General features: G+C 42.1%; 2 protein-coding genes across 2 annotated transcripts; both read right to left on the bottom strand.

The window, feature by feature from the left end:
* Positions 1-248: 248 nt before the first annotated feature.
* On the bottom strand, positions 249-16,171 carry LOC146679490 (stonustoxin subunit beta-like). Its single transcript, XM_085450382.1, has 5 exons — positions 16,161-16,171; positions 15,777-15,950; positions 9,554-9,727; positions 2,444-2,490; positions 249-2,295 (listed from the first exon to the last, which is right to left on the bottom strand). Exons 1-5 carry the CDS (start codon positions 16,169-16,171, stop codon positions 1,757-1,759), a joined length of 945 nt encoding a protein of 314 aa, XP_085306508.1. The 3' UTR covers positions 249-1,756.
* Positions 16,172-17,060: 889 nt separating this feature from the next.
* LOC146679489 (protein NLRC3-like) lies at positions 17,061-18,919 on the bottom strand (the record flags this gene model as incomplete). The annotated part of the gene is made up of 1 exon (XM_085450282.1): positions 17,061-18,919. A coding segment is annotated over one exon (1,782 nt), but the record flags the coding sequence as incomplete, so codon positions are not given.
* Between the last annotated feature and the right edge of the window lie 1,817 nt (positions 18,920-20,736).

Below are 20,736 nucleotides of genomic sequence, written 5' to 3'. Positions count from 1 at the left end.
GATCACGGGGCTCTGAGGGGGGAGCAGCAGGAGGACTCTGGATGCTGACGTCAGTGTATCTGTGGAAGCTCCCACAGCGTGTCTGTCATTCAATATTGTGCTGTATATTGTATCTATGCAAAGATGAACAGACTGTGTGTTCACTGGTCTCTGTGCTGCAGCTCTGATGTCATCATCACTCCCTCCTCCACCCTCAGCAGTCCCAGCATGCTGCTGTGGTGCACCCCACCCTCACTCTACACCTGAGCCACAGACCACACCCTCCACCTCAATATACACCACAGTTTTCTCTGCTGTGGAAATGAGATCAGGAGGAAATCATCATTATTATTATTTAATAAACGCTCACATTAATGTGGGCTTATTTGTTTCATATTAGAAACATTAGTTGAGTGTTTTTAGTATAAAATGGTCAAAGTCCCTCTTTTTGCTCCTCCCCTCACCTGTGGATGGGCGGTGCTGTTACCGTGGTGACAGCTTGGATGTGTTTCAGTCCTGCCTGGTTATCACTGCAGGAATCTTTCACATTTATTACAGGTAATAACGCTGATTTTTCTGTGTATTATGAACCAAATGTATCCTGATACACACAGAGATGGATGAGCAGAGGCTTTTTTTGCAGTTTATGTAGTTACTATGGACTGAATGCATACATATTATTAAAATTAGGGCTATAACAGTTGTATTGATGTATAGCAACTTGAAATGCTCCCACAAATGGCTCCACAGCATGTAAAAATATAACAAAAGCTCTGGCGGACTTGGTTCTGTGGTCAGTCTTAAAGGGTGAAGTTAAACTCTGTAATCTTCACTGTGTCACAGAGTTCAGTGAGTCCCGTTATTCACAGTATCAATCAGATCATCAGAGAACAGCTGATCAGCAATCAGTGGTGCCAACAGCGCCTCCTGTGGTGAGAGGATGCAATAATGCAATGTAGCATTTTTCCACTCAACACTTGCAGTCATGGAAACTGTCTGTTGGATCTGTGTGACGTTGCTTTCTTGGTTAGAGTTCCTCACAAATGTCCAGATGATTCTTCTAATGAGGCGTCGACCATGTTTGCAGCTCTTTGGAAGAAAACGTCGCCCTTTGCCATCCTTACTTTTCTTTGACTTCTTCAAATGCAGCTGAACTCCAGCTGGTATTTTCTTGGACTTTGCAGCTGTTTCTGGTCATCAGTTCATTCCTGCAAACCTCTGAAGCTGAACAACAATGATGCTGCATTGCTGGCTGATCCCAAAAGGTTGATTCTGTTCATCTGGACGTTTTCAGAAACGTTTGCTCACTGATCAGGTGACTTCTTCAGTCTCAGCTGACTGCAGCTTTACAAGCTTACAAACAGCACATTTGCACAATGACTGAAAGCAGCAGCACCTGATATATATGATACTAATATAATACATATACATATATAATCCATACTAATGATGAAGGAACTGAGCTCACAGTCCATTGTTCATTCAGTGAACTACTCAGTTTATTTTGGGCCTCAGAAATGCTCACTCTGTTTGTACATCACTGTCAGCAATAGACTCATTCTGCTGTGTGGACAGGAACACATGTGACATCACTTCCTGTTTGTTTGTGACTGAAGAAGTTTACAAGGAATCATTTAGAAGAGTTTCAAACATCAACTGATTGAATCCATGAATCTGAAAACGTGTTTGTGAGTGAAAGAGACAGACATGTACAGACTGAACTATCTGTTCAACAGTCAGAGTGTTTCTGTAACAGGAGACACTCTTTACACTCCACTCAGCACAGGGACACTGAGGAACCAGGAGACCAGACTCTAAACCCAGGATAAAGAGTTTGAGTGAATGTGGTGTTGAAGGTGTGGAGGTGGATCAGAGTGTCAGAGGAGACTCTGTAGAAGGACAGAGTGCCAGCAGGACAGTCCACATACACTGCTGCTCTGTTAGAGACAGAGGAGGAGGAGGAGGAGGAGGAGATGGATGTTAGTATCTTATTGTGCCAGACAAACTGAGGACCATCATCAGAGCAGACCAGACTCCAGGACTGATCATTGTATGCAAACCAACAGTCATCACTGCCTCCTTTCCTTCTGATGCTTCTGTAACTCACTGATATACAAACGCCTCCTCTGCACTCGACCTCCCAGTAACAGCGACCAGTCAGACCATTTCTACACAGCAGCTGTTCACAAACATCAAATCTGTCTGGATGATCAGGATATGACTGAACCTCCTCCACATATGTCACCTTCCTGTTGTTGTCGGACAGTTGGAGCTCTGTGTGCACTGTGTTTGTGTCGATTGTGAGTTGACAGGAATCTGATGGAGAGAACAAACACAATCCAGCTGCAGTTATTGATCCATCATCTGTTCATTGATTGACACTTTGATGATGACTCCTGACATGATGAAGATGGTTGAATGTGTGCTGCTTTGTTTTCATGAATCCCATTAAAAACACACTTACACTTCCTCAGACCTGGTCTCAACCATCGGACTCCAGCAGGCTCCACCCTGAAAGGAGGAGGGGGGTCAGAGCAGCACAGTCAGCATGCACACATGGACATTACATGGCTCTCACACACACACTGTTACACACTGAGCTCAAAGCTCGGCTCCACTGTTTTATTCAAAGAAATCTACATTTATTTATCAGCACATTTAAAAACAGCTTGAGCCAAAGTGCTGCACAGAGTAGAGAGAAAATAGGAAACATACACAGTAATGACTATAAAGACTGGTCAGGATTGAAAGCTACAGAGTACAAATGTGTTTCCAACCGGCTTTTAAAAATGTCCAGTGTTGGTGACGACCTGATGTGAAGGGCGACTGTTCCAGAGTTTGGCTGCAGCCATCGATAAAGCTCACCTCTGTTTTTACGTCTAGTTCTGGTCAGAAGCTGCTTATCTGCAGACCTGAGGGCTCCACTTGGATTCTTTTGTTAAAGAGAGATAAGATGGAGCCAATCCATTCACAGATTTAAAGACAACCAGATCTGGAAGTGGATTCTACCACGTACTGGTAACCAGTGGAAAAAGCTGGTGATGGGTCGTCTAGCACAGACCCACCGCTGGAACCAGACAATTGATGAGGGAGAGAACTGTGACAGCGCCGTTCCTTCACTTGACCTCAGTCGCTCTCGTCTGCTCCCTCGTAACACTGCTCTTTATTGAGCTTACATGAATATGCACAAGTTCATTATGACGTCTTACACAGGTATGAACAAAGAGTACCAGTCTGTGCATAGTGTGTGTGTGTGTGTGTGTGTGTGTCTGTGTGTGTGTGTCTGTGTGTGAGTGACTGTGTGTGTGTGTGCGTGTGTGTCTGTGTCTGTGTGTGTGTGTGTGTGAGTGACTGTGTGTGTGTGTGTGTGAGTGACTGTGTGTGTGTGTGTGTGTGTGCGTGTGTGTCTGTGTCTGTGTGTGTGTGTGTGTGAGTGACTGTGTCTGTGTGTGTGTGTGTGTGAGTGACTGTGTCTGTGTGTGTGTGTGTGTGCGTGTGTGTCTGTGTCTGTGTGTGTGTGTGTCTGTGTGTGTGTGTGTGTGAGTGACTGTGTGTGTGTGTGTGTGTGTGAGTGACTGTGTGTGTGTGTGTGTGTGTGTGTGTGTGTGTGTGTGTGTGTGTGTGTGTGTGTGTGTCTGTGTCTGTGTCTGTGTGTGTTCCAGATGTGACCCTGTGACCCCAAAGCTGGTGCTAAGAGTCCAGCGGTCCCCCTAACAAAGGGCTCTTATACTTAACCAGACACAGAGTAGGTGTCCTCCTACACCAGGGGTCTCAAACTCGCGGCCCGCGGGCCAATTGCGGCCCGCAGGACGATAGTTTTTGGCCCCACCTTAATATGAAAATGTAATGTTAGTTTGATAATGTATGACACTTTACAGTGTTGTGGGCGGAGCTGAATTAACCCACCAATCAGGGTGGGATATGGATCTCGGGGGACACCAGCCGGGCTTGATGCAAGCAGGGAAACATTTCTCAATGAGTCAAAGTTCCAGCAGCGTTGCCCTGGAGTGTTTCTTTCTTTCCTGTGCCTGGCTGGCTTCCTCCTTTCTATTGGGCAAACGCCGACATTCGCCCCAGCGCGCTGCGTTCACAACACTTCAAAAAAAGTTGTTTTTTTAAGTTGCTGCCCAGCGGGACATTATACGTATATAGATTTATACACACGTCAGTGGGATTTAAAGTTATTTTTCCACAGAGAGAGATCTCATATTAACTCTCACAGTGATGCGTAGGCGGCGGGATAAAAGAAAAGTCATGAACTCAATGCAGCCCAATTTAGTCTGCAGTCACATAGCGACACCTGTTCATCGGCAACAACAGTCCCCGGTAACCCGGACTAATTATAGGGTCGCACCGTAATTTGTGGCTCGATGTTTTTATTTGCATCACTGCGTTTGCATTGCAGCAAACATGAACATTACATATATTTCAATATAATGTAAAAGCAGTCAAAACAACTAACATCAGAAACAGCTGATGTTATTTGTTATATGTCACGGTGTCATTTCCGCTTCTTTCTCCTGTAACAACAGCCCGGCGCCGTGAGCAGTCGCCTGTTTTGCGCTCGCTATCCCTGCACTTTCTACCATCTGCAAACGCCACGGTGTTCGTGTCGTCATGAAAGACATGAACATCGAGCGTAAAAACAAAGGAGACTGCTACCGGCTTTTTATCTGCCGATCGCCGTGCTACGGTTGCAAGAAAAAGAAGCAGAAATGACGTTCTCTACGCGTTGAGACGTTCCCCGTCCGTCGGCTAAACGCTTGATTGAAACTTCAATGCGACAGTGACACCAAGTAGAATTATAAATGTCACATAGCCCCAAACATGTCTTTTTCAAAGCCTGCGGTGAAGAGAAAGGTTGGTGATGAGCACCGACAATTTCAGGAAAAGTGGGAAATGCAATATTTCTTTGTTGAGCACAGGGGCACCCCGACCTGTCTTATTTGCACAGAGAAAGTTGCGCTGCACAAGGAATACAATTTGAAACGTCATTACACAACTAGACATGCTGAGCTGGATGCAAAATACCAGGGAGACGAGAGAGCGAACCGGGTTGCCAGTCTTAAAACAGATCTACTGAGGCAGCAAGATTTCTCCAAGAAAGCAACCAAAGAGAATAATGCAGCAGTCGGAGCCACGTGGTTAGTGAGATGATTGCTAAAGCAGGGAAGCCATTCACAGAAGGTGCATTTGTCTAAAAGTGCATATTGCAGGCTGCAAATAAAGTCTGTCCGGGAAAGAAAGGTCAGTTTAGCAACATCAGCCTTTCTGCCAACACCGCAGCAGATCGCATTTCTGACCTGTCAAGTGACATTTATGACCAACTGTGTGAGAAAGCCAAATGTTTCAGTGTATACTCAGTCGCTCTTGATGAGACCACAGACATCACCGACACTGCCCAGCTCCCAATGTATGTCCGTGGTGTTGATGACAGTTTTGAAGTGATGGAGGAGCTGCTCACAGTAATTCCAATGCATGGCCAGACCACCGCTCAGCAGATATTTACAAGCTGTGTGATGCCATTGAGAATGTTGGTTTGCCATGGAAGAGGTTTGTTGGAATAACAACAGATGGAGCGCCATCAATGACAGGGAGGAAACATGGACTGGTGGCACAAAACAAACTGGAAGAGGAAGGCGTGGAGGAGGCCATTGCTCTGCACTGCATCATCCATCAGCAGGTCCTTTGCAGCAAATGCCTGAAGTTTGACAATGTGATGTCTATTGTTGTGAAATGCATCAACCAAATCAGATCCAGGGGCTTAAAGCACCGAAGGTTCTGTGCTTTTTTAGAGGAAATGGAGTCAGAATATGGGGATGTGCTCGACTTCACTGAGGTACGTTGGCTCAGCAGGGGAAATGTATTAAAGAGACTTTTTGAGTTGAGAGCAGAAGTGAAGCCTTCATGGAGAAGGATGGAGTTAGTGTTCCTGTGCTAACTGATCCCAAATGGCTCATGGACTCAGCTTTTCTTGTTGATATGACACATGAGCTTAATGTACTGAACAAGACGTTACAAAGCCAGGGGCAACTTGTCAGTGCTGCCTATGACAACGTGAGAGCATTCTCCACAAAACTGGCGCTCTGGAAAGCTCAGCTCTCTCAGACAAACCTTTGCCATTTCCCAGCATGCAAGGCTCTCGTGGATGCAGGCACACCATTCAGTGCTGACGAGTATGTTGATGTCATTTTGAGGCTACAGGAGGAATTTGATCACAGATTTGCTGACTTCAAGACACACAGAGCCACCTTTCACATTTTTGCGGACCCCTTCTCCTTTGATGTGCAAGATGCCCCTTCTGTGCTTCACATGGAGCTCATTGAGCTGCAGTGCAACTCTGAACTCAAAGCAAAGTTCAGGGAGGTGAGTGGAAAAGCAGACAAGCTTGGACAATTTTTGAGAGACTTGAGCCCTAGTTTCCCTCGGCTTTCCCGAATGTTCAAGCGGACCATGTGCCTTTTTGGTAGCACATACTTGTGCCAAAAGCTCTTCTCCACTTTGAACTTCAATAAGTCCAAGTACAGGTCCAGACTTACGGATGATCATCTTCAAGACATACTGAGGGTCGCAACTGCTTCCTCCCTCAGGCCAAATCTGGCTCGGCTATGCGAGAGGAAACGCTGCCAGGTCTCTAGCAGCAAGGAGTAGGCAAGAGAAGCCATGTTCAGAAGAACAGTTCATTTTCTACAGTGTTCCATTCATGTTCAGAAGAAGGTTATAGAACTGTTAATACAGACATTTCAATCTAAATACAGCAGATATAGAAGACTGAAAGATACACACAAGTTCACTGACTAAAAATATCTTATTATTATTTTATTTATGTATTACAGATTGATTTATTTTCTTATTAATTCTTAATTTGTTTATTTATTTTTCATATTTTGTGTTAAAAATAAAAATAAAGAGATTTGAGAAGATTGGAATTTTTTAACCATGCCTTTCTTGTGGAAAACCTAATGCGGCCCAGCCTCACCCAGACTCTGCCTGCAGCGGCCCCCAGCTAAATTGAGTTTGAGACCCCTGTCCTACACCATAAATCAGTAAGAGAGGGTACGACCTCTCTCATGGCCCCAAGTGGTGTGTGCATGCCAGAGCACTCTGGAAGGCACACAGAGTCTTTACAGACTACTCAGGATCAAACCTCTATCATTATGCAATCGATTATACAACTCTAAGCATATATGAGTAAATATTTCTAAGCATAAATGACAGTCAACAATATAAACCTTACAGCTGGTTTTAATAACAGAATTCATTTGTTTCTCAAACGAGAAAGAGCTATCGAGAAACACTCCTAAATCTTTAGTTCTGAACTTTTCCAGTGGGCCAAGGTCAACATTATCTGCTAATGCTAAATAGGCTGCCGTTATTAACTAATGCTAATTTGATGTGAATTAGCATTATGCACTAATGCTAACACTTACTTTTTTTTAACAATGTGAGTAGCTAATGCTAACACTATTTCCCTTAACTTTATAACAATGTGAACGGCTAATGCTAACACTCTTTTTCCTAGCATTACAACATCTGAGCTGCTAATGCTAAGTAGGCTGCCATTAGCACCTACGTCTAATTTAAGGCAAATACGCATTAGAACCTAATGCTCATATCGTTTTCCTTTGCTTTATAACAATGTGAGCAGCTACTGCTAAATAGCATTAGCTAATAACAGCAGTCTAATTTAATGCAAGTTAGCCTCATTTGCATTACAACGATGTGAGGAGTTAACGCTAAGTATGCTGTCATTAGTGGCTAATTCTAATTAGGGGTGAATAAATATTACCAGCTAATGCTAATATCGTATTCTCTTCCCTTTTAACAATGTGAGCAGCTAGTGCTAGGTAGGCTGATGCTAGCAGCTAATGCTAAAGCTAATTTAATGTGAATTAGCATCACATTAGTGAGGAGTTAATGCTAAGTAGACTGCCATTAGCAGGTAATGCTAATTTTAGGTGAATAGGAATTGGCAGCTAATGCTAATACCATATTTTCTTGCTTTATAACAATGTGACCAGCTAATGCTATGTAGGTTGCCGTTATTAGCTAATACTACTTTGAGGTGAATTAGCATTATCCCCTTATGCTAACAATGTTTTTTCTTACTTTTTAACAATACAAGTAGCTAATATGAACACTTTTTTTTTTATTCAATTCTAATTTTTCCCTTGCGATGTGAAGAGTTAATGCTAAATAGGATGCCATTAGTGGCTAATTTTAATTTTAGATGAGAAAGCATTAGAAGCTAATGCTAATACCATATTTTCTTGCTTTATATCAATATTAGTAGGTAATGCTAAGTACGTAGCCATTGTTAGCTAATGCTAATTTAGGTGAATTAGCATTATCCACTAATGCTAACACTGTTTTTGCCAACTCTTTTCCCTTGCATTATAACAACTTGAGCAGCTAATGCTAATTTGATGCGAATTAGCATTATATTAGTGAGCAGTTAATGCTAAGTAGGCTGCCATTATTAACTAATACTACGTTGACGTGAATTAGCATTATGCGCTACTGCTAATACTGTTTTCTCTTACTTATTAAAAATGATAGTAGCTAATACTAATACTCTTTTCCGTTGGGTAACAACAAAGTGAGGAATTAATGCTAAGTTGGCTGCTTTTAGCGGCTTATTCTAATTAGGGGTGAATAATTATTAGCAGCAAATGCTAATACCGTTTTCTCTTTCCTTATAACAATATGAGCAGTTAATGCTAATTTGATGTAAATTAGCATTATATTAGTGAGGAGTTAATGCTAAGTAGGCTGCCATTAGCAGCTAAAGGTAATTTGAGGTGAATAAGCACTAGTAGCTAATGCCAATACCCTTTTCTCTTGTGTTATAATAATGTGAAACGTTAATATTGTTCTCAAACAACAGAATGAGAATGAAATATTGATTCTAACAGGGCCCATAAACAGCATTAGCTTAGCAGCATTAGCTTATCAGAGTCTCCATCATGGTCACACAAATCCTTAGCGGAGCAAAGTGGCCTACTTAGCAATAGCTGCTGTAGAAAGCAAAGGGAAAACAGTATTAGCATTAGCTGCTAAATGTGCACTTGAGAACAAATCTATTGTGAATTCAGCCGTGAATGTAGTGTTTCCAGTAAGCTTCCATTTCCAAATGTTAGCTGCTCCTGTCTGCCTCTTTGTCACACACACAGACTGAAATGATTCACAGCCTTGTTTCATCCTTCTGTCAGTGTCACTGACTGTCACTGTGACTGTGGACATACAGCATGGGAAACACACACATGGCTGATACTTGTATCTAAAGTTACAAAATGTTGTCTCTGTCCAAATATTACCTAACTGTAAGTCTACTTTTAATGAAACTCTCAACATGACTTATCAGTTATCATTAATGTTCCTGCAAACAGACTCCTTGAAGACCCCCTACATAAATATCCATGTACTATCCAGCTAGACTAGTGTGTCTGTCCCTGAAAATATTCCTGCATGTGTGATTGTTCATGTCTCATCTGCAGGAAACAAACAGGAAGTGAGTGAAAGACACAGGAAATGATTCCAGCTCTTCCTCCTATATCAGACATTCTCTCCATACCTGAGAGTGTCCAGTCTCCAGCCTGGATCCTTCAGTCCAGCCGACAGCAGCTTCATTCCTGAGGGACCTGGATGATTGTAGCTCAGGTCCAGCTCTCTCAGATGGGAGGGGTTGGAGGTCAGAGCTGAGGCCAGAGAAGTACAGCCTTCCTCTGTGATCAGACAGCCTGACAGACTGCAGACACACAAAACAACAATCCATCTGTTATCCATCTCTATAGCAGCATAACTAAGTGATGGTTCAGGGTCACCTGATCCAGCTCTAACTATAAGTTTTATCAAAAAGGAAAGTTTGAAGCTGATCGTCAAAGTAGAGAGGGTGTCTGTCTCCTGAACTCAAACTGGGAGCTGCTTCCACACCCAGTCCAACATAGCCAGGCTTTCTTTGCTGCTTTGACAAAACCTCAAATCCCAGTCAGAGATGGTGAGCATCATCACAGTGATGATCATTTCTCTGTTAACCCAGGCTTTCTGCTTCAGGATCTGTGCACGCTCACAGAACAAGGAGACCTTTAAACATCATTTCACTAAATGGATGGACTGAGCTCAGCCTACAGATGAACTGGATAAATAAAGATTTGACCTCAGTGTGCTCAGTGTTCCTGTCTATTCCTAACATATTCCTAACATGATAGCTGCACTTTAGAGCTCTAAAACTGGAACTGACACATATTTAAACTCCACATGTTACTCAGTACATTCAGTTCTGACACTCGCCCACAGTCCAACAAAGGAAACATGGAGATCACATCAGTTTGTCACCAAAGTCTAATTATTCCAGAGGGCAGTGTTGATACAACTAAAGTTATTTTTAAGCAAAGTTGAGTTTTTTATTGTCGCAGTACTTCATGTCTGAAGTATCACTTAAATGCATTACACGCTGTTGATGGCAGCAAACAAACCACCCAAACAAACAGAGGTGGGAGGCTTGGGCAGACTACGTAGGATCAGCTTGTGGGAGGAGTCAGGATAAAACCAAAGAAAGACAAGCTAACAAACACCACAGTGAAGTGAGTAGCTACAAACTGCAGGCCGATTAGTGTTGTTGAAGAAGTCGGTCTGAGGAACGTTCTTAGGATCAACAAATGACGGCATGTATGAGCCTCCCTCAAGACGCACCATCACAAGAAGAACACATGAGCTGTAGAAAAAGGAGAGACTATGAAAGCCACGGCGTTACAACGTGCACCAGCTGTTGGTCTCTCTGGAGACTACTGGGCGTGGCTGGGTAACCATGGTTACTTGGGAGTTACAGTACATGATATTAATGAAGAGTGGGAGCTGCGTTCTATAGCAAACAATTTGTTATGAGGTAATCAGCTGATCTTAGTTTAACCGGAAGCCCTTCACAATAATTGCAATGCCTTTATTTTGTACAACTACCATCAGTTCGTCTGTACTGATGGTAACTTAAAGTCACACTAATGTCGTTTAGTTTCTATAGTTTATGTAGTGGAAGTATACTACAGTACCCTGATCACTGATAGGACAGATTTATGTAGATATACACCTTTGTGTTTAACATTACTGCATTATAGTACTGTGATCTTTGTCCTTATATATGGCTATATTAGCTATACTGATGTACGTACATATAACTGGATATGTAACTTATCTATTCATCTTATTTGTCATGTATTTGTATTGTGTACTTCCTTTTTGTAAGAAACCACACACATGATCACAGCCGCAAGAATCAATCAGTGAAAGAATAAAGTGTCTCAAACCAAACCTTAAGCTCTTTATTCCACATGCTGGGATCATTTGGCCTTCAGTGGTGTTCTGGCTGACACACCGGAGTGACCAGAGTGCTAAAGAGTGAATCGGACACACCAGTGTCATCTCTGATATCTCCACTACATTTAATCGTCCTTCAGCTTGTGGCTGCCGTTAGCTGGTCTGCTAGTTAGCTGATTTGCTATTTAGCCGGTGTGCTAGTTAGCTGGTGTGCTAGTTAGCCGGTTCGCTAGTCAGCTGGTGTGCTGACCAGCGAACCAGTAGGTTACAAGATGAGCTTGTCTGTCTGATGAGCCAGCTCTCTCTGTCTTGGTCATTTTGTCCTTGGGCAAAACCTAACCTACCACTACAACTGTAGCTTACCTCCACCAGTGTGTGAATGTGAGAGTGAATGAATACAGGGAGTGCAGAATTATTAGGCAAATGAGTATTTTGTCCACATCATCCTCTTCATGCATGTTGTCTTACTCCAAGCTGTATAGGCTCGAAAGCCTACTACCAATTAAGCATATTAGGTGATGTGCATCTCTGTAATGAGAAGGGGTGTGGTCTAATGACATCAACACCCTATATCAGGTTTGCATAATTATTAGGCAACGTCCTTTCCTTTGGCAAAATGGGTCAAAAGAAGGACTTGACAGGCTCAGAAAAGTCAAAAATAGTGAGATATCTTGCAGAGGGATGCAGCAGTCTCAAAATTGCAAAGCTTCTGAAGCGTGATCATCGAACAATCAAGCGTTTCATTCAAAATAGTCAACAGGGTCGCAAGAAGCGTGTGGAAAAACCAAGGTGCAAAATAACTGCCCATGAACTGAGAAAAGTCAAGCGTGCAGCTGCCAAGATGCCACTTGCCACCAGTTTGGCCATATTTTGGAGCTGCAACATCACTGGAGTGCCCAAGAGCACAAGGTGTGCAATACTCAGAGACATGGCCAAGGTAAGAAAGGCTGAAAGACGACCACCACTGAACAAGACACACAAGCTGAAACGTCAAGACTGGGCCAAGAAATATCTCAAGACTGGTTTTTCTAAGGTTTTATGGACTGATGAAATGAGAGTGAGTCTTGATGGGCCAGATGGATGGGCCCGTGGCTGGATTGGTAAAGGGCAGAGAGCTCCAGTCCGACTCAGACGCCAGCAAGGTGGAGGTGGAGTACTGGTTTGGGCTGGTATCATCAAAGATGAGCTTGTGGGGCCTTTTCGGGTTGAGGATGGAGTCAAGCTCAACTCCCAGTCCTACTGCCAGTTTCTGGAAGACACCTTCTTCAAGCAGTGGTACAGGAAGAAGTCTGCATCCTTCAAGAAAAACATGATTTTCATGCAGGACAATGCTCCATCACACGCGTCCAAGTACTCCACAGCGTGGCTGGCAAGAAAGGGTATAAAAGAAGAAAAACTAATGACATGGCCTCCTTGTTCACCTGATCTGAACCCCATTGAGAACCTGTGGTCCATCATCAAATGTGAGATTTACAAGGAGGGAAAACAGTACACCTCTCTGAACAGTGTCTGGGAGGCTGTGGTTGCTGCTGCACACAATGTTGATGGTGAACAGATCAAAACACTGACAGAATCCATGGATGGCAGGCTTTTGAGTGTCCTTGCAAAGAAAGGTGGCTATATTGGTCGCTGATTTGTTTTTGTTTTTGAATGTCAGAAATGTATATTTGTGAATGTGGAGATGTTATATTGGTGTCACTGGTAAAAATAAATAAATGAAATGGGTATATATTTGTTTTTTGTTAAGTTGCCTAATAATTCTGCACAGTAATAGTCACCTGCACACACAGATATCCCCCTAAAATAGCTAAAACTAAAAACAAACTAAAAACTACTTCCAAAAACATTCAGCTTTGATATTAATGAGTTTTTTGGGTTCATTGAGAACATGGTTGTTGTTCAATAATAAAATTATTCCTCAAAAATACAACTTGCCTAATAATTCTGCACTCCCTGTAGTGGGATTGTAAAGGGTCTTTGAGGGTCTCGAAAAGCGCTATATAAATGCAATCCATTATTATTATTAAGAGCATCTTTAGGCCTGACTGTGCTCATCCTTCCTCCAACCTCTCCTTACCAAAGATAACAACTACATCAGTATTAGCTCAATAACAATTTCTGCAATTCAATTGTGGACATTCATTTTTAAACCTTGTGTAAAACGATAAAACCTCAAAGTCTGAGCATTATTCTTTGTGCAAACAGCTCTTGCAGGTTCCCCCGGACTTAGGTTATTTTTATTATTTAATTACTTTCCTTTAAGCAGCTGTTCAGGCTACTAAACTCATCCCAGAAATAACAAGTGACACCATTAATAGTAGAGGTGGGAATCACCATACAACTCGCGATACGATATTATCACAATACTTAACGCACGATACGATATTATTGCGATTTTTTAAAATATTTTGCGATATTTAAATTCTGCACATAAAGGTAAACTTTATCAATATTCATTTTATCTAATATCAAAGTCTCACACTCAGTCTTTCTCTCATTTCAGTCAGTTTTATTGTTGACAAACTGAACGGTTTGTATTACAGTCTAGTCCAACTTAACTGAATGCAACCATCTGGTACAATTATAGCTATTCTGAACTATGCAATTTATGAAAACTATGCAGCCCCTTCAGCAACTGAAGAATTTGAAAGTAAATTTAAAAAAATATATAATTTTACATTAAATAAAAAAGTTTCAAACTTAATTAAAATTAAACATGTCTTAAATTAAAATAAGTAAACTGTCATGTTTATTGCTGCCAAAAAAAAAGTTAAACACATTTGGACAGTGAAGGAATGTCAGGATTGTTGCTCAGAAAAAGGATCAACATGCTCTGAAGTCAACATGCTCTGACTCCAGAGCATGTTGACTTCAGAGAAAAAAATTGTTTGTAACAAAATATCGATTTCTGCTGTCCCTGTATCGATACATTATTAGCAAACAAAATATCACGATACTACACAGTATCGATTTTTTCCCCCACCCCTAATTAATAGTGGAGCTAACTTTAACAGGTGAAACTGATTTGACCTATAAGGCTACTGCAGTTACTTCTTATCAGGTTTAGTAGGGAAGACATCTGGATGAGGTAGTTAGTAGTATGTAGTTAGTACCGGGCGACTCCCCTCCCCCACATCGGCACCAGAACCCTGTATTATCTACAGGGTAAGACTGCCTGTTTTATCAAACTATGGCCATTACTACTGTGATCATTTGCAGCCCAGTGTGCCGCTCTCTCTGCTGGGATGAACCACTGGAGCTCACCCAGTCATCCCTTTCTTTCTCTCAAGAAGAAGTGAAATAAATATATTTATTATGTTACGAGTCTAATATTCTTTAAATCAAACTGTAATGAATAAATCAAGGAAGAAGATTTGGTGGCTCCACGTGTTGTAGAAGAAAAGATAAACATCTCATTTTGAGAAATCAGCCTTTAAAATTAAGTACTGTGAATAAAAAACAAACAGCGAGCCAATCAGCAGTCGCCAATATCCTCCTAATTTCATTCACAAAGAAATCAAATATATATATTATGGGCCCAAAGGAGCCTAAATCTTTAAATTAGGCAGTGCATGAAGTATTTTTTTAAATAAACAGAGACATGACTATAACAACTTTTAGTAATTCAGAGTCCAATTATCCACTCAAATGTAAATAAAAGTTCACTTGACAGCTGTAAAAGTTACCTGTTTATACAATAATATAAATCACATTTCAAATGATCATCTGTGGAAAAGTTTGAATCCTGACCTGAGAGTTTCCACTGCACACTGTGAACTCTTTAGTCCAGCGGACAGAAGCTTCACTCCTGAATCCTGCAGGTCAGAGTTACTCAGGTCCAGCTCTCTCAGACTGGAGGACTGGGAGCTGAGGACTGAGGACAGAGCTTCACAGCTTCTCTCTGACAGGTTACAGCCACTCAGTCTGAAAAATAAAAGACAATCTATAAAACAAGTACTCATGTAGAGTTTGTTAATACATTTCACAACATTAAATGTTGACTTTCTATTTTTAAAGGAAACATAAACATACTAAGATACAACATCATATGTATGAACTTTAATTAATAATTCTAAAAACTAAATGTTTTCTGATCTGACCTCAGAGTATTCAGTTTACAGTTTAAACGTTGTAGTCCAGCAGACAGAAGCTTCACTCCTGAATCCTGCAGCTTTCTGATACTCAGGTCCAGCTCTGTCAGACTAGAGGACTGCGAGCTGAGAACTGAGGACAGAGCTTCACAGTTTTCCTCTGAGAGTTCACAGATGTTAAGTCTGAAGATAAAAACATGAATAAAGATTGTTGTTAAAGTGTAATCAGAGTGCAATAGCTTATTGTCTTGTGCTGAGCAGGTTAGTAAAACTTCTGTTTAACTTTGAAATGAATAAAAATGCTATGAAACAAGGATAACTGGATAAAGACATAAACAAAAACAAACATCAAACACATAAACAAACAGAACTAAACAGAATACAAATTGATCTGACCTCAGAACATTCAGTTTGGCATGTGGACTCTCCACTGCAGCAGACAGAAGCTTTACTGCTGAAGCCTTCAGGCTGTTGGTACTCAGGTCCAGCTCTCTCAGACTACAGGACTGGGAGCTGACCACTGACAACAAATTTTCACAGCCTTTCTCTGAGACGTTACAGCTGCTCAGTCTGAGAGAGAAAGGAAAAACAAAAACAAAAAAAACAAACAATATATGTGATCAAATTAAATTTGTTTATATGTTGAACCCTTTTTTTTTTAAATTTATTTAAACCTATGAGACTATGAGTGCTACCAGTCCAGTGCACATGATTGGTACCTTGATGGTACCTTGCTCAGGGGTACCACAAGGTAGCTATTCGGTGGATTCGACCCCTGACCTTATGATCATGGGGCGACCACTCTGCCTACTGAGCTAATAATTCTGTGTACACTGTCATACAATATTAACTAAAACAATTATTTTAGAAAATTTTAGTAATTCAATAATCATGCTCATTACCTGTGTATTGTGAATAACACTTGATTTTAAACACTAGCTGTATAAAACTCTTCCTGTTAAAGGTGTGTATAAAGGAGATGAGCTGAAATGCAGACTTCATGGAGAATGTTTGCTGTCAGCATATATCAAAGACAAAGCAGAGATCCATCCAGTCTCTTCCACTAAGCCCACAGAGGGACAGACAACCACTCTCACTCACACCTGCATGAAGTTTAGATCACCAGGTAACCTAACTGCATGTCTGTGGACAGTGGGAAGAAACTGTAGAGGACCCAGAGTGAACCCACTGTAATTCTGTGATAACACTGGTTATGGAAGCCTTACAGTTACATATGGTTACTGACAAGAAACACGACCTTAGAGGCAATTTCAGTAATGAAGACCGAGTTTCTCCCTCCATACAGGATGAAAACATGACAGCACAGCAGAGATTTATATTTAAAAAGGGAGAGTGTGCACTGAAAGTGAGATACAAACTTGAACTTAAATTATGAACATCAGAAAAAGATGTAGGTGAAGTCTGGCAGGTGAAGTTTGTGCTTTAGAATAAAACAACCAAACTCCTGGAGTTGGAGACAAATGAACAAGCTGAGGATAATAAACCTGTCAGAGGGGCTGAAGCATCAGAGCTCATGTTCTTATAGGCTGGGTCTGGATTGTCCTTTGATAAGAGTTACAGAACAAAGTGTGTTTTAGAAATGCTGGAGTGAAACATTAAAACTACCATATATTTACCGAGTGACTGATGATCATTTAATTCACTATTTTAAAAAAAATGTTACAGTGCTCTTTGAACTCAGCATTTCTGATTTATTTCCCATGATTTTAACAATGAAGCGATGACAACATGTTTACTCACAGAGCTTTGTTGGAGGCTTTGACCACTGGCAGCAGCCTCAGAAGAGCCTCCTCTGAAGCAGAGTATTTCTTGAAGTCAAACTCATCCAGATCTTCTTCTGATGACAGTAAGATGAAGGTCAGAGCTGAGCACTGAGCAGGAGACAGTTTACCTGTGGAGAGACTTCCTGAAGTCCTGTATTGTTGGATCTCCTCCACTAGAGAACGATCATCCAGTTCATTCAGACAGTGGATCAGATTGATGCTTTTCTCTGCAGACAGATTCTCACTGAGCTTCTTCTTGATGTACTGGACTGTTTCCTGATTGGTCTGTGAGTTACTTCCTGTTTGTGTCATCAGGGCTCGTAGGAGAGTCTGATTGGTCTGCAGTGAAAGACCCAGGAGGAAGCGGAGGAACAAGTCCAGGTGTCCATTTGGACTCTGTAAGGCCTTGTTCACAGCACTCTGGTAGAAGTGTGTCTCTGCAGATTCTCCTGTTTCAGACTTCTTGGATGTTGTTTGTTGTTGTTCCAGCAGATTGAGTCCAGAGTTGATGAAGGTCAGAAGGACATGAAGAGCAGCCAGCAACTCCTGAACACTCAGATGGATGAAGCAGAACACCTTGTCCTGGTACAGTCCTCTCTCCTCTTTAAAGATCTGTGTGAACACTCCTGAGTACACTGAGGCTTCTCTGATATCGATGCCACACTCTGTCAGGTCTGATTCATAGAAGATCAGGTTTCCTTTCTGCAGCTGATCAAAAGCCAGTTTTCCCAGAGACTCCATCATCTTCCTGCTCTCTGGACTCCAGTGTGGATCTGTCTCAGCTCCTCCATCATACTTGACCTTCTTCACTTTGGCCTGAACCACCAGGAAGTGGATGTACATCTCAGTCAGGGTGTTGGGCAGCTGTCCTCCCTCTCTGGTTTCCAGCACATCCTCCAGAACTGTAGCAGTGATCCAGCAGAAGACTGGGATGTGACACATGATGTGGAGGCTTCGTGATGTCTTGATGTGGGAGATGATCCTGCTGGCCTGCTTCTTATCTCTGAATCTCTTCCTGAAGTACTCCTCCTTCTGTGGGTCAGTGAACCCTCTGACCTCTGTCACCATGCCAACACAGTCAGGAGGGATCTGATTGGCTGCTGCAGGTCGTGTGGTTATCCAGAGGTGAGCAGAGGGAAGCAGTTTCCCCTTGATGAGGTTTATCAGCAGCACATCCACTGAGGTGGACTTTCTAGGGTCAGTTAGGATTGTAGTTTTGTGGAAGTCCAGAGGAAGTCGACACTCATCCAGACCATCAAAGATGAACACAACCTGGAAGTCTTCAAAGCTGCAGATTCCTGCTTCTTTGGTTTCAGTAAAGAAGTGATGAACAAGTCCCACCAAGCTGAACTTTTCCTCTTTCAGCACATTCAGCTCTCTGAAAGTGAATGGAAACATGAACTGGATGTCCTGGTTGGCTTTGTCTTCAGCCCAGTCCAGGCTGTGTTTCTGTGTTAAGACTGTTTTCCCAATGCCAGCCACTCCCTTTGTCAGCACTGTTCTGATTGGTTCATCTCTTCCAGGTGAGGCTTTAAAGATGTCTTCTTGTCTGATGGTTGTTTCTGGTCTGTCTGGTTTCCTGGATGCTGTTTCAATCTGTCTGACCTCATGTTCATCATTGACCTCTGCAGTCCCTCCCTCTGTGATGTAGAGCTCTGTGTAGATCTGATTCAGGAGGGTTGGGTTTCCTGCTTTAGCGATGCCCTCAAACACACACTGGAACTTCTTCTTCAGGGTGGATTTAAGGTTACGATGACAAACTGCAGCTTGAAGCTCTGAATGAGAAGAAAAATAAACACTCAATTCCAAAAAGAACTAATCTTTAAAACATGTTGCTCCATCTTCCATCTCTGGAAAATGTTCATTTATCCAGCAGCTTAAATCTTTAGATAAATCCTCTTACTGCTCTGCAGACGGTCAGCCAGCTCCTCCTGCTTCATTCTCCTCAGGAAGTCCACTGTGATCTTCACAAATGCCTCTCTGCTGCTGCTCCTCTGACTCTCTAAGCATTCTGGGTAATCTGGACTCAGAACCTTCTGGATCTTCTTCAGCTCGTTCTTCACAAAAGTGATGATGTTGTCCTCCAGCAGCTGGAACAGAATATTTATGAATGAGCCAATCAGACTGAAATCATGGAGCCAAACATCAGATCCATGTTGGACACACTGACGATCCACTGGTCTACAAAGAGCAGCATGGAGATGACTGTGAACAGAACAGATGTAACAGTAGTTGTTGTACATGTACAGACCATAAATATGGCGTCCAGCTGTGTTTGATGCTGCTGGGCAGACTGACCACTGGGAACCTCTGAGCTCTGCTGCTCCACTCTGTGGAGGAACCATGAAGGATCAGATCAACACAGGATAAAGATCCAGGAGTTTCTGCTCAAATAACTTCATCTGAATCAAGTCTGTCAAGTTTTAAACTCTCAGATTGTGAACATATCAGTAATTTTCAGTCTGTTTTCATGGACGTCCTTTCAGTGGTGATGTCAGGGATGATTTTGAAGAAGCTCATCAAACTGAACCATCAGCAGATCACTGCTCCAAAACCAGAACATGATCCGAGTCTCCCTCCACCACCAGAACACCAGCTTTACTAACGTGGTAGATCAGTGTAGTACAGATCAATAACTGATGAGTCATTTGATCAAAATCACTGAGTGCTTCACGTCTGACGCTCTGATGCTTCTGTAGACATTTTGCACATTTAATGAATGTCTGACAGTTTTACATTCATTCTATGAACACAGTGGAAATGTTGTGTTATAGTCTCCATGTTGTTTCCAGCATCATAAATTCTTAAGTTCAGAAAATTTGATTCTTTCTTCACAGCTGAAAAACAACAACATTTATTCTCTATTGAAATCTGCATCGTCCACTCCAAAGGTCACAATCTGAAGGTAACATCTGGTTTTGTTCCCTGTGGTTAACTCTGAGCATCAGTATGGTGGGATTTATCCACTACATCCACACCACTGTGGTTCAGTGTTGTCCTGATGGAGTAACAGCAGCCAGTATGATCCAGGCTTTAGCTGCTGGGTCTCTGTGTGACCTCTCAGACTGTTTAACAGATCAGACACAAAGAGAATCAGAGCAGCTCTGTTCTTTAAAGACAAACATGAACCCACTCAGGTCACACTTTCCCCACAGATATGAGCATCACTGTCCTCAAACAGCAAATGACCAAGTCGAACATTTGGATCTTTTCTCTTTCATTGTTTTCTTTTTAATGAATCTTTGTAACAATCTGAGGATGTTTCAGGTCATATTTATCCAGGAAACACAAACATGTAAAGGAGTCATCACAGCTCTCTGACCTCGTTGCTCCAGGTTCACCACTGAAGTGTGGAACGTCGCCTTTGGACCGGTCACTCCTCACAGACGGACAGCTGGACCCTGCAGACTGTGACCTCTGACCTCTGCAGACACAAACATGATTGAAGCAGCTGTGATCACACAGACTGCAGATAATGCAGCTGTTTCCTGTCAGTAACATCCTCTTAGATTAGAGTTCAGCTTTTTACAGGAAAACTGGACAAAACTGATTTTTGTTACAAACTCATTTTC

Source organism: Copadichromis virginalis, unplaced genomic scaffold, assembly GCF_057382275.1.
Source record: "Copadichromis virginalis isolate Kocher_CV1m ecotype Utaka unplaced genomic scaffold, C_Virginalis_male_GT1.1 unmapped_scaffold_1, whole genome shotgun sequence".
NCBI lineage: Eukaryota > Metazoa > Chordata > Actinopteri > Cichliformes > Cichlidae > Copadichromis > Copadichromis virginalis.
Note: the sequence above shows the minus strand (reverse complement) of the source record. Positions and strands in the feature narration are given on the sequence as shown.

Bases quoted from the DNA above. Each gene is read 5' to 3' on its own strand.
- LOC146679490 (XM_085450382.1), bottom strand. The intron at 2,491-9,553 runs GTATGGAGAGAA...TCCTCCTTTCAG, and splicing joins TGGAGACTGGACACTCTCAG to GGTGGAGCCTGCTGGAGTCC. The intron at 2,296-2,443 runs GTAAGTGTGTTT...TCTCTCCATCAG, and splicing joins GAGACCAGGTCTGAGGAAGT to ATTCCTGTCAACTCACAATC.